The sequence below is a fragment of the Alligator sinensis genome, unplaced genomic scaffold (assembly GCF_000455745.1).
Source record: "Alligator sinensis unplaced genomic scaffold, ASM45574v1 scaffold694_1, whole genome shotgun sequence".
NCBI lineage: Eukaryota > Metazoa > Chordata > Crocodylia > Alligatoridae > Alligator > Alligator sinensis.
In genome coordinates, this window is record NW_005842339.1 from 1,523,360 (window position 1) to 1,537,891 (window position 14,532).

Consider the following 14,532-nt stretch of genomic DNA (forward strand, 5'->3'; position numbering starts at 1 on the left):
TTCCTGCCTATGCAGGGGGTCGGACTCGATGATCTATTGAGGTCCCTTCCGACCCTAACATCTATGAATCTATGAATGTCAGTAAGGCCAGTTTCTGTAGCCAATGACAGACAAGGGAGTAATGTGGCTAGCATCACATTGAGTTGCCCTTGCCTTCCCAAATGACCAGATATCCATTTATAGCTGGGTGTTGTGGGGTATGCACAATATTGCCTTGGCCCTGTCCTGCCCGATGTCCTACCAGAGTACATTTTCAGTGTGAAGTCAACACTATCATCAATCTCCAGTGTTATGCCCTCGCTTGCCATGCCTTTGTATCTTTCAAATGTTGGGAGCTGGTTATGTCAGCTGATGGGGTCTTGGCCCTTGGAGAACTCCTTCATGGAGCTCCACCTCTCCTTACATCCCACCTTTACCACATCCCGGATGTTATATGTCTGGGTCTTCATGTTGCATAATTGTATATGACGCTGTGAAGAATAACCTGTTGTATGTTATTGGCATGATGGCATGTGTAGTCATCCCTCACTAGATTATGCAAACAAATGTGAAGACATTAAACTCTGTGCCCATCTACTGGGCTGCACTCAGGAGATAAACTCCACCCAAATTACTTCACAAAGCATCCACAGCTTAATAAATTCAGATCAACTCATCATTCATAGAAAGTACTTAACTCAATCAACCTTAATCAGTTCATTAAGTCAGTCAATTAAAATGAATTCATAGTTCCATAAATAAGCCCCTATAACCTTGTGGTGAGCCTGGGCATAATTACTTCATAGGGAAAAGTCTGATGCCCTCAATTACAGGGAAACTCCTGCAGGGGAAAACCATCCCTGTTCTTGAATCAATTTCAACCAATCTTGCCTGCCTCACTGGGAGCAAATTGGATTTCTACAATCAGGATCCCCCATCCTGTTAACATTTCTTAACTTCAAACTGCGATAATCAATTTAGCAGGCTCACCCACAGTTCTGACCTTCCCTGCCTATGCAGTTGAGAGTCCTGCTTTTTGCTTTAGAGATCCAGGCTCCTTGTTACCTAGCCAGCATAACAGCTTGTTGGTGTCATCTCCTGCTTTAGTCCCTGCTGCTTAAGCCCCTGTTGGGTTGCAGAAATCTGGCTCCTTGGATCTGTGCTCCCATGTTTTTTACAGTGGTCCCCTGTCCCCTCCTGCCAAATGTCACACTCTAGTTTCCTGCATCTTGCTGTGGGTCACCATGGATGGGAGAGCCCCCTGCATTTCCCTCTCTGGGACACAGAGGTCTGTTCCTGGCTGCCTGTCCCCAGGGCTGGAAGTAGCTGGCTCAGAGCTTCTGCCACCAATCCAGAGGGGATACTGATTGCAGAACCGCTGTCAGACTCTCCCTTGCCCAGCTGGGCTTTCCCTCACATCTGCGGTGAGTATTTATTGATTTCAGTTTTCAGAGTTTCCTTCCTGCACTACACTTCTCCCCTCACACTGGGTGAACTAGGGCAGCATTTGGCATGAGTTCAGGAAAGGACTTGCACCTCTGGACCTGTAGCCAGATACTTTAACTTCCCTGCTATTGTACCTATACATTAAAATGATTTTAAAAACATGTTAATAATGTGAGCAGGTTATGAGATTTGTGTTTCGATTCATCTCAAACAAGTGTAGTAAGAGAAATCTTACCAACATTTCCCAGTAGGGGATGCTCTAGTATCATTCTCTCTGGGAATGTAGAGAGAACTCTACTTCTCAGAAGAGAGACAAAAAGGGTATGTGGAAGAAGAAAAAAATCCTAGGTGTTGCCTTCTCTTGACCCTCTGTTTCAGTGCTTGGACATGATGTTCCTGGTACCCAGCCTATCCTACCACCCACAATATTGTCACTGTTTATGGAGCTGAATGATTCGGTAAAGAAGGGAAATTTGGAGAAAAATAGTCCAACTTCTAACTTGTCCCAAAATGGCACAGGGGTACTATCTTGTTCCAGTTCTTTTTCCTAAGTTTAAAGCTGTTTTTAGTGATGAGATTTTTTTCTTTTCCCTAGAGGAGAGAGTTTAGATTCTCCTCTCTAGGCTAAAAGGGTTGTTAGAGACCCAGAACCTAACCAGGGAAGCAGTCCTCATTTTAAAGTCTCTTTGCAAGGGAATTTTGGCTAGCCATGAGATTTTGCTATATGTCCTCTGGTTGTGGGCCATAGATTCATAGGAAAGTAGGACTGGAAAGGACCTCACAAGGTCATCTAGTCCAGCCCCCAGCTCACAGCAGGAACAACCACCAACTAGACTAGCCCAGTCAAGTGTCTGTCTAACCTGCTCTTGAAAATGTATGCATGGGTGGCAAGATGTAACAGGGTCAGAGTTCAATCACGCAACTTTGTAGGGTTTCTGAGACATGTTGCCCCACATGGAAAGCCAAGAACTGGCTTCCAGAGCTGAGGCCCATTGCAATTTTGCTGGCCATCCAAAGCAACCCAGAATGCAGTGTTCTCTCATCCAAGCTCAAATGGGAGCTTTTTCTTGGAGGTGGGGAAGTTGGTATTTTCATATACAGAACCAGAAATTTTTTTACTAGTAGGTGTAACCACAGAATCTTCTCATGTGGTGTTTGTGTAAATGAGCATTTTTCTCATTGACAGTTGTGTGAGATGTAATTGAAGATGAAGATGCAGGTTGGTCTTCAACAGAAGCATGTAGGAAATTGTGGGTGTGAGATGTGACGTTAGGACTACGATGTGCATATTTCTTTAGGTATAACTCCCCTTCCTCTTCATTTTCACAATCTGTCTACGTTATTGACATAACGAAGATCAAGAACTAGGCTGATTTGGGAAAATGGTCCGGATATCAATTGTTTCATTTCCATTCCTCTCGTTTCGACTTCTCTTATGTTTCCCAGTTCAGGATGGTATGTACATGATATTCACTATTCCATCTCACTTGATTCTCTATGCTTCTGTGTTGTTTTTCTTTTGTCTCAAAATGAAACGGGTCAGATCCACCATGGATACAAGCATGGCATAATTTAGTTGTTGCAGTGAATGTCTCTCTTTTTCTTTAACTTCAGGAAGAGGATTTTTAAGATAAAAGAGGAAAAAAACCCAAACATTACAATAAGAAGTATAACAATTGGTAACACTTGTCTTGGTACATTTTTTCCACCCAAATACTATTTAATAGAAAAAGAAGTGTGAACCCTAGTAACTTAACTCGTTTATGCAGTAAAAACTGCAGAACATAGCTAGCAATGGTGTAATCTAGAGAATGATTTAAAAATTGTCCTGGGACTAACAGATTTCTGCAAAATAATTATTCACCAAATAATTTGGACAAATAATGTATAGATTGCTTACTTTAGGTCAGAATTGGCTGATACTATAGGATAAAAATATAAAAAATAGTTGATGATCAATTCAGTAAATAATACTAATTTTGATCAGTTAAAAACACATCACAATTGGGAACATATTAGTGAAGACAAATCAGAGCTTGATATTAATATCACTCTGTAATAGGTATTAACAGGTTATTATTTTACTTATTGCACCAATTTGAGTCATAGCCAGGGGAAAAGTGATCATATTTGAGGTGATCATCTATAAGAAATTGAAACATAAAAACGTTCTCGGTTATGATTCCTAGGAAGATAATGTCTCTTTTCCATAATCTCCCTGCTTTGTTTTCCTGAATTACACATGACAATAAAGGCAGCTATCTACAGACCAAAATGCCTGAATGATAAATTGTAATACAATCAGTTAATTTGTTATAAATAATATTTGCCACAAATATAGTTTCTTTCCTTTACAAATTATTCAGTAACTGATGTCAATATACATAATTCTTAAGAGCTCACAAAATAGTTTGGACAAATTTTTTTCAGACTGTTTACCAGTTGCAGACTAGTTGTTTTGCCACTTTATTGTTTTTTTTCTTACTTGGATTGACCAGCTACATCACATAGTCTTGTGTCTACTTCCAGAATGGACGGAGAGTAACAATGAACAGGTAAGAAATAATATATCTGCAGGCACAATTTTTCAGGTGAATAATGAATTGTATTAACATTTCTGATATTGTGGGGACCTGCAGAATATCTGCCAAAGGCCCAGATACTAAGGATTACATAGTATTTTAGTCCTCTGAATCCAGTTGCTGTCATGAAATTTCTCTTTCTTCACTCTCTTTCTTTCTGCACCTTCAAGGAAAAGCCATAAAATGGTTGATGATACCCAATAGGCTGGTGGTGGGAAGGGCTGGTGAGTTGGTATGTAGTTTAGTTTCTAGGAGGTACGGGAACATCAGTTTCTGTCTTACACACATGGATAAAATACGGGTACAATTCTGTTTTCCCTGCTAGGCACATAAAATAGAGGGTTCAGGTAAATAGGAGAAACTATAAATCAAAATCTTTCCTCTGTAGGTCACTTCCCAGGATTGGGAGAGAGATTTCACTAGCCCGAATTTGCAGAACAACCTTCTATAACAGGGGTAGACAACCTCCGGCACAGGTGACAGAGCATGACATGCAACAGCATTTTGCTTGGCACGTATGCCTTGGGGTGGATGTTGGGGAAAGGGCTGGGGCTACACTGCCACAACAAGGATCAGGCCCCCGCAACTCCCCCACTGTCTGCCCCTAGCACACTAACATCTTACAAGTCAAGTTTGTGTGTGTTTTTGGCACTCTGCCCAAAAACGTTGCCTACCCCTGCTCTATGAAGTCTTGTCTTGAGGTCTGGTTTGTTCTCCTTCATTGACTTCAAATTCACTGGATCTTACATATTTACACCAGGGCACACATACACGTATATATACATATGTCCTGCTGCTCCTGCATTACTGCTTGATTCCCCAGCTATTCTGTCGTCTTTGGTTAGAAAAGCTACTCCAATACCTATGCTGCCCGGTGTTGTCCTAACATAGCTACTAGGGCTGTGTGAAACAGCACTGTTGTGCTTTGACTTGTGTTTTGACGTTTCAATGGAACAGTGTTTTGTTTAGAGTATAGTTTCGTTTTGAAAGCACTGTTCCGTTTTGTCTCGTCAAAACAGTTTTGAAGTATCAATCCTGCTTCGACGTTTCGCCCAGGCTACAATAGGAAGCACAAAACTGGAGGAGGAGCAGCCTCCCCTGATGGCAGACAGATCAGGGCCAGCACCCCGGGCAGGAGCCTGCCAGAGCCCCACAGCACTCCTAGGGATGTGGGCAAGAGACTGCCACCTCCCTGGGAGCTGAGCCAGTGGGAGGCAAAGCACAGTCCCTGGGCTGTACCCTGTCTGCCTCCACCAGGCTTCAAGCTGCTGGGAATCCAGCTTGGTGCAGGCAGGGGAAACTTTCAAAATGTTTTGCCTGGCCTTGTTTCATTTTGAGGTTGTTTTGAAGCCCTCTGTTTCATTTTGTTTTCGCTGTTTCAAGCTCAAAACAATGTTGAAATGAAACAGCGGTGAAATTTTGCACAGCCCTAATAGCTACCCTTGAAGTCTCATTCAGCACAGACACTTTTGGCAAACAATACCATATTCACATTTTTAAATCCATCGTACATTCTTTTACACATATAAATGGATAGAACAGCTGTAACGTATGTACATGAGGGTGAATAAGCCAAGACAAAAGCCAAAGTCTGTCCATATGTCAAAGAAACATTTTAAAGTACATTTTCTTTCTTTAGAAGAAGAGATTGCAAGATCTCTAGAGAATCTGTTTGCTGTAGACATGTGTCTGGTTCTGGAGTGAATCATCACATAGGATTATTAAGATGAGCTGTGAGAAATTACAAAGGTTTAATTAGAAGTGGTTTGTTGGTAGGTTTTGCTATATTGATGTTTGCACATCTCCGTCCTAGTTTGTTCCACACTCTCATTCCTTGAGTTTCAATTTGAGTTGAGGGATCACATGTTAAAACAAATCAAAACTACTGAATGTGGCTGTTTAGTTACATATCTTGGTTCCAAAAGCACTAGGAAGCCCGAAATGCCTCATTTGCAACTGATTGCCATAAACTGAGCTTGCCATAATGTGGCTTCTGAACAGTGCAAAAAACTAAAAGCTTTTTCTTTTCCTCCTCCCCTTTGACCCTGCTCCCTGCAGCTTCCTAATAGTTATGGAGAAATGGGCAGCTGAATTTTACCAAGCTCCACATTAGGAAAAGCAAGATTTGGAAATGCCTCTCTAAGTCAGAGTCTGGTTTAGGTATCATGTCACGCATCTCAAAATGCATCAACCTGTGATGTGGAGTAAGGCAGCTGTTTAACAGCACACAGGAATATTACTCCCCTTTAGAATAAACAGGTACATCTCTACACCATAAACTGATTGTGTCAGATAGCAGTGGTCAAATAAGCCAGCATAAATCTTATCTTTAAAACAGGGAAAAAGAAAGACAGAGAATTATAGGCCATTTAGCCTGACTTCAATACCCAGAAAGTTACTGGAGTAACTTATAAAGAATATGATTTGTGAATGTCTGGAGGAGATCACAAGCATCCAGCATAAATTTGTTAAGAACAAATCATGCCAAAGCAACTGGATCTCCTCCTTAGACAAATCATCTAGTTGGGTGAATGAATCATAGAATCATAGAAAGTTAGGGCTGGAAGGGACCTCAGGAGTCATCTAGTCAAAGGCCCTGCTGAAAGCAGGACCATCCCCAGCTAGATCATCCCAGCCAGGACTTTGTCTACCCAGGTCTTAAAAACTTGTAAGGATGGAGATTCCACCACCTCTCTGGGTAGCCTGTTCCAGTGTTTTACTACTCCCCTCATGAGAGAGTTTTTCCTAATATCTGACCTAAACTTCCCTTGCTGCAACTTCAGACCATTGCTCCTTGTTCTGTCATCTGCCACCACTTCTAGCTCCATCTTCTTTGGAACCACCCTTCAGATATATGAAGGCTGCTATTAAATCCCCCCTTCAGTTTTCTCTTCTCCAGACTAAGCCCAGTAGTTTCTCCACATAAAACATATTTCCCAGCCTTCTAACCATTTTTATTGCCCTCCCCTGGACTCTCTCCAATTTGGCCACATCCTTTCTGTAATGGGGGTCCCAAAACTGGACACAGTACTCCAGATGTGGCTTCACCAGTGCTGAATAGAGAGAAATAATCACTTTCTTGGATCTGCTGGCAACGCTCCTACTAATGCAGCACACTGTACCATTAGCATTCTTGGCAACAAGGGCACACTGTTGGCATATATTCCATTTATAGTCCCCTGTAATCCCCAGGTAATTTTCTGCAGAGCTGCTGCTTAGTCAGTCAGCTCCCAGCCTGTACCGGTGCATGGGATTGTTCCACTCTAAGTGAAGGACTTTGCACTTGTCCTTATTGAACCTCATGAAATTTCTTTCGGTCCAATCTTCCAATTTGTCTGGGTCTCTCTGAATACTAGCCCTACCCTCCAGTGTCTCTACTCCTCCTCCCAGCTAGGTATCATCCACAAACTTCCTGAGGGTGCACTCTATGCCATCTTCCAGGTTGTTGATGAAGATATTGAACAAAACTGGCCCCAGGACTGACCCTTAGGCACTCCACTTGATAGTGTCTGCTGATTAGACACGGAACCGTTTATTACTACCCTCTGAGCCCAATGTTCCAGCTCGTTTTCAATTCACCTTACAGTCCATTCATCTAACCCATACTTTCTTAGCTTGCTTGCGAGAATGTTGTGGGAGATCGAATCAAAGGGATGAAGTGAATGCAGTGGACACAGTGTACTGCATTTTAATAAGGTTTTGATAAAGTGCAGTGTGACCTTATCATAGTATCATAGTGCTTAGGGTTGGAAGGGACCTAAACAGATCATCAGGTCTAACCCCCTGCTCTGGGAAGGAACTGGTGCCAGGGTCATATCACCCCAGCCAAATACCTGTCCAGCCTCCTCCTTGAAGACCCCCAAGGTAGGAGAGAGCACCACCTCCTTTGGGAGCCCATTCCAGAGCCTGGCAGCCCTAACTGTAAAGTAATGTCTCCTGATGTCCAGCCTGAACCAACAAAGTTATAGATATTTCATCGATTCTCCATTATACCCTATGGCCGGATCGAGGCGGAAACCCGGTCTGGAGCTCCAGATCGGATCGCGACCATCCAAAGCAGCCAGATCCAAAGCCGGATTGGATCACTGCCTACTTGCACAGGCCTAGTCACAATTAACCTCATTTTTGAAGTCTGAATCAAAAAAATGGATTTAATACTTGAGCCTTCTCTCTGTCATTGATTATTTGTTTTCCTTCTCTACTAAATAATAGAGCTAGGCTTTCCTGTATTTTCCTCCAACTTTTTATGCTGCCATAGAGCCTTTTAATTTTTTGCTTAACAGTTTCATTTCTAAATTACGTGTTTCCTCATTACTGCATTGAGCTGGAGGAAGTTGGTACCATCTTGCATTCTTTGCTGAAATTCACTGAAGAAAGTCCCCAGTCAGACAAAACAGTTCACAGACCTGCAGTCAGTCCCCAAAGCAGAGAAAGCCAGTGAGAAAATGCGCAAAACAGGTTATTATTTATGAAATATGTATAGGACTGTAGTAGAAAAACTGAGGCACAGAGATGTGGCGTGAACTAAAGAAAGGTTATAGGGCAAATTAGGGAGTGGTCTGAGATTTACAGGAGATCCTTTGGTGCTTTTCTAAGAACAGTTAAATATAATATGACTTGACTAAAGTTGTGAAGTTAAAGGCTATTAAATCCCCATACAGGCGCTCTCATACTTCATGGAGGAAGACCACTTTGGCTGTGAATAAAAACATCCATCTCTGGGGGTAAAACTGCCTTAAATTGGCCTCGTAGCTTTAGTTCATTTGTTTTGGCTTTGCAGTATATCATTGTATAGACAGGCTGTAGGGTCATAACACAGTACTAGCAGCCATGGAGATATGGAGGCTGGCGATAACCAAGATGGTTTTAAGTCAATCACACTCTCCCAATCCTAAATTGTTAAATGGTGGGGGAGGGAGGAGAGGGAGGGACACAGGGTGGGGGTTATACTGAAGAGATCTCCTGGCTGAACCTAGACAGAGCTACAATTCTGTCTAAATTCCTGGAGCCTCCCAGAGCGTCTGTATTGGCTGCAGAACTTCATGCAGGCTATGAGCTTTTAGGAGTATGGTGCTTGTTGGTTTATATGAATGGGATGTGCCATGCCGACTTTGGAAGGGCACTGAAGACAGAAAATCTTCAGGGATATGCATTTAATTGAATTTCCTGTTTTTAGATGCAAAGAAGGCAATTATTGAACAGTCACCAGCCTTTATCCGTGTCCCTGAAGGAGATTCCATCAAGATAACTTGCTTGTTAAAAACCGATGGCGAAGAAGAAGGGGTTTACTTGATGAGGCTTCATGCAGCAGACAACAAAGTGGTTTATGTTCCAAAGGATGGAAATAAAAACACCTTTGACAACTTCGTCAGTCGTATTGAGACCTCAGGCCCAACAAAGAACTTGACAATAACCCTGCAGCAGCTACGGCAAAACGATTCAGATTTATACTACTGCCTCGGTCTCATGCACGACGCTAACTTCCAAACTGGGAAGGGAACGGGAACCTTAGTAATAGTTACAGGTACTCTGCTTTTTTCCTGTTGTATCTATGAGAAACAAAGAAATGAAGTTAAATACAAATTAATTAACTTGAAAATGGGCACAAAATGGAGAGTCTGGCAGATGGTTAAGTTGTCGCGGTTTGTTGTTGGTACTTGGAACGATCATGGGAGAAATGAAAAAGGGATAACTCCATTCCTCCCCCCTCCCCCGCCCCAACACATACATACACCTAATCATCCAGTGCTGATCTGTCATGGAGAGGTGACTCAAAACTTTGTAGTGCCTTGTTCCAGGCAGCTCTCAGATTCTGAGGACAGGGATACCCAGAATGAGAGAGAACATTTGGCGAATACAGGGATTAGGACCATTGGTTTGGCTATTACACAGTTAAGGGCCGATTAAATCTCCTGCTGACTTTTAGAAAGTTCCTCTCTCGATGTATAGAGGGGAGAATTCCCCCATCCCCCAAAGCTAAGGGACTCTGATGGGTGACAAGGCCAGCTATGTGTGTTTGCAGTTATAGATTTCATAGATTTCATAGACATCAGGGCTGGAAGGGACCTTGGAAGATCATCGAGTCCAGCCCCCCGCCCAAAGGGCAGGAAGTCAGCTGGGGTCATAGGATCCCAGCAAGATAAGCATCCAGATTCATCTTGAAGGTGTTCAATGAAGGCGCTTGAACCACCTCCGGTGGCAGGCTGTTCCAGACCTTGGGGGCTCGGACAGTAAAGAAATTCTTCCTTATGTCCAGCCTGAAACGATCTTGAAGTAGTTTGTGACCATTCGACCTCATCATTCCTTGGGGCGCTCTGGTGAACAAACGTTCCCCCAGATGCTGGTGGTCACCCCTGATAAACTTGTAGGTGGCCATCAGATCGCCCCTGAGCCTGCGCTTTTTCAGGCTAAAGAGCCCCAGGGCTCTCAGCCTGTCATTGTAGGGTCTGCTTCCCTGACCTCTGATCATGCGCGTGGCTCTTCTCTGGACTCTCTCAAGCTTCTCCACATCCTTTTTGAATTGTGGAGCCCAAAACTGGACACAGTACTCCAGCTGCGGCCTCACTAAGGCCGAGTGCAGGGGGAGAATGACGTCCGGGGATTTGCTTGAGAAGCATCTATGGATGCAAGCCAGCGTTTTGGTCGCTTTACTAGCCACCGCATCGCATTGCAGGCTTATGTTCATCTTGTGGTCAATGATGACCCCCAAGTCCCTTTCTTCCATAGTGCTAGCCAACATAGCACTGCCGAGCCTATAAGGATGCTGCGGGTTTTTTTTCCCAAGGTGGAGAACCTTGCATTTATCGGCGTTGAACACCATCAGATTCTCGTCCGCCCACTTGCTGAGCCTGTCCAGGTCAGCCTGGATCACCCGCCTGTCTTCTGGTGTGGATGCTTTGCCCCAAAGTTTGGTGTCATCAGCGAACTTGGCCAGTCCGCTTCTGACTCCAGTGTCCACATCATTAATGAAGATGTTGAACAGTATGGGTCCAAGGACAGAGCCTTGGGGGACCCCACTGGTCACAGGACACCACGATGAGTGACTTCCATCGATTACTACCCTCTGGGTCCGACCCCAGAGCCAATTTTCCAGCCAGTGGATCATGGAGGACCCAAGGCGACAATTGGCCAGTTTCTCCAAGAGGTGATCATGGGACACCAGATCGAAGGCTTTTTTGAAGTCAAGATATATGACATCAATCTCTTCTCCCTTGTCCAGGTGATAGGTCACCTGGTTGTAGAAGGAAATGAGATTGGTCAAGCAAGACCTACCCGCAACAAACCCGTGCTGGGTTTGTTGTTATAGATCTGCCTTAGAAAGTATCAAGGGCAGCAGTGACTCTCACCTCTCCCTTTGTATGACTTTATATTTGGTGCAAATCACTTTTGCTGTTTTGCAGGTCTTACATATGTGATATCTCATTCTTTGTATCACTAGTTGGTTCCTCACTATAGTGCATTGTTTATCTTTCCTTTTGTTTTCAAGATCCTTGGTAACTGTGGGAGTCAACTCAATTACCTGATACCATGCTCAGCATTCAAGCATAAAAAAGAGAGAGAGCCCAGCCAGTACAGCATGTAGTCTTTATTACTTTCTCTGGTTGTGTTGTGTTTTGTATTTAAGCGCTTCTTGAAAGGAGAGGTCCTGCATACACTCATAAAAGAGCATCCTACTTGGAAGCTTTTAACTACAGGTCCCCTCTGGAGATATAGATGAAACTGTGGTTAAAATACCAGCAGCTTGTTTCTGCTGGAAGCTTTTCAACCCAGTATTTGTCAAAAACAGCAGAAGTACAATACAATTTCCATAGATAATCAAACCTAAAAAGTGACATGATGGGTCAGATCAATTATTCATCTAGCCCATCATCATGCCCATCATTCCCATTTAGTCTTTTCTTTGCTAAATGACATCAAGCCAAGCCCTTCAGTCTTTCCTCATGTGTGTCAGGTTTTCTAAACCTTTCATCAGTTTTGCTGCTTGCCTGTAAGCTCTCTATCTTGTCTACAGGTTTCTTAATGGGCAATGTACAAAACGATATAATTCTCTTTTCCTCATCACCACATAGACCAGAATAACTACCGCCTGTATCTGACATACAACGCTCTTGTTGATACGTCCTAGCAGGAGATTTTCCTTTTTTTTTTTTCAACAGCTTCATATTGTTGACTTATAACTTCCTAGGCCCCTTTCTAAATGGCTGCCTCACCAGTCATTCTTCATTCTCCATTCTCACACCTAGTAGTATTATTTAAATGCCCATTTTTTAAATTACATCTTGTTGATTTCAGACTATTTCTCCAGTTTTTCAGCATCATTTTGGATTTTGCTCTAGTCCTCCAAAGTGTTTGAAACTGCTCCTACCTTGGGCCAGGTACAGACATTACACGTTTACTAGTATAAATGATTGGAAATTAGTCTATACCTATAACAGAACAGAGGTTCAGCACACAGAGACTGATTTAAAAATGGATGAACCTGGTCTACTATTTCCCCTGCCTCACACACCAAAGAGCAAATGTGTGTTCTGTTTGCTGCCGATGTAAACTATGCCCCTTACAGAAAACTGCATAACTTAGATCAATTCAACTTTGGGCTTTTTGAATGTCTGTACCTAGCCATGGTGTCATGCACTGATTTAATAAGGGTAGTCTCTAGTCTATCATATCCATCATCAGTGAAAGTACTGACTAGGACTGGGCACATGGAAGAAACTTGTGTGACCTCACTTGAGAGCAAACATTGATAATACTCCTATTGAGATTTTTTTTGTTGTCCAAGGAGTTGTGCATCTGCATGGTAAGCCAGACAGTATTTCTCTAATTTATGAATGAGAATGTCATGTGGCACAGCGTCAAAAGTCTTTGTGAGAGTCAAAGTACATTATGTCTACAGTTTCTTTCTAATCCATTAAGTTAGTTACCCTGTCAAAGGACATTATTTTGGTTTGATATATTTTGGACTTTGTTACTTAATTTTGGCTGTTTTTTATCGTGTTGTTTTCCTACGAGTGCTTATCAATTGATTATTTAACAAATTGTTTTAATATGTTTCTAAGAATCAAAGTTATGTTGACTGTCCATGCTCCACTGTTTCCCCATTTTATAAAACAGGTACTATGTGTGTCCTCTTTCTTCTTGGACCTACACTGTCTTCCCTGAGTTCTCCAAGCTAATCACTAATGGTTCAGAGATTGTTTCAACTAGTTGTATCTCAGGTACTCTAGGGTGTATTTCATCAGCCCCTGCCAACTTGATGTATTCAGATACACTCTAGAGTACATCCAGTTTATCTAAATATTCTAAATTAATTCTGTATCTCTTTTTTCTTGGTCTCTTTTCCATATCCTTATTGATATAATTGCATGAAGTGAATGCACTGGTGATGTCTTTCAGACATACGTGTGCCTTAGTTCATAGTAGCTTAATTTGCCTAGGCGGAACTGAGGCTAGTTTACTGGTGAATGGGAATATCCAGAGAGGAGTCTAATATGCCTTAACCTAAGCACATTAGCTTCATAGCTTTACATAATTTGTTTTAATTTTCTAAAGTACTTCTGTATAGAAAAGCTCTAAGGCTGTAATATAACTCAAAGCCCAGGGAGAGGTGTTGGTGAAGCCAAAAATGACTAAGTCACAGGCCCAACCTTCCTATGTTAGGTTTTGGGGAGGGACACTGAAGAGGCCTCGCTGCTGAGCTGAGACATCCCTGCAAGTCTGTTTAAATTCCAGAAGCCTTGAAGAGAATCTCTACTGGCTTCAGTGCTTCATACAAGCTGTAAATGTTTAGAAGTTTGTAGTTGTCATTTTTGTATGGTTGGGGGGTGTCACACTACTTCTGAATGGGCATTAAACATAGCTAAACTCCATCAATGTAATTGTCTTTGGATTTTTTGGTTTTAGATCACAATAAAATTACTGAAAAGTTGGAAGCCCCTATCAGTGGCCAGAAAGGAGACTCCGTCAATATAACGTGTGTGACAGAAACTAAGGGGAAGGATGTAGCGGTCTACTTGATGAGACAATATGTAGATCCCAAGAAAGTGATTTATATTCCAAGTAATGGAAATGCAATCATCTCTTCTGCATTCACCAATCGCATTGAGTACTCAGGTCCACCAAAGAACAGGACAATAACTCTGCAAGAGCTACAGCAAAATGATACGGATGTATATGTATGTGTTAGTGTTGTGCTTACTCCCAATCTCTATCTTGTGAAAGAAATGAGTACCATCATGGTGGTTACAGGTATTGTGCTTTCTCCTCTTTAACTAAAAAATAAATAAATGTTGGAAAGGGCAAGGTTTTTTGTGGGTGATGTCTTTTATTGGAGCAACTGTAGGGTTGGAGTACTCTTAGACAAGACCATCATGTCTACAACATCTCTCCAACACTACCTAAATGTTGGAAAGTCTTTTAAATCCAAAGTGGACAAAAAACTGAGGGTGTGGTCGATCTTTAAACTGTAGATCTAAAGTATCTGTAAAATCTGCCCTTCTTGAGAAAGAATCAGTACTTTCAGCAG

The 14,532-nt window shown here is 42.4% G+C and overlaps 1 protein-coding gene across 1 annotated transcript in view; it reads left to right on the forward strand.

Annotated features, from left to right (window-relative positions):
• The first annotated feature begins 2,807 nt into the window (after positions 1-2,807).
• Positions 2,808-14,532, forward strand: part of CD7 (CD7 molecule) — a 13,295-nt gene continuing 1,570 nt past the window's right edge. Inside the window, exons 1-3 of the mRNA XM_006028758.3 lie at positions 2,808-2,880; positions 9,184-9,531; positions 13,911-14,255. Coding sequence (XP_006028820.1) covers positions 2,808-2,880; positions 9,184-9,531; positions 13,911-14,255 — 766 coding nt within the window. The remainder of the gene's footprint in view (positions 2,881-9,183; positions 9,532-13,910; positions 14,256-14,532) is intronic.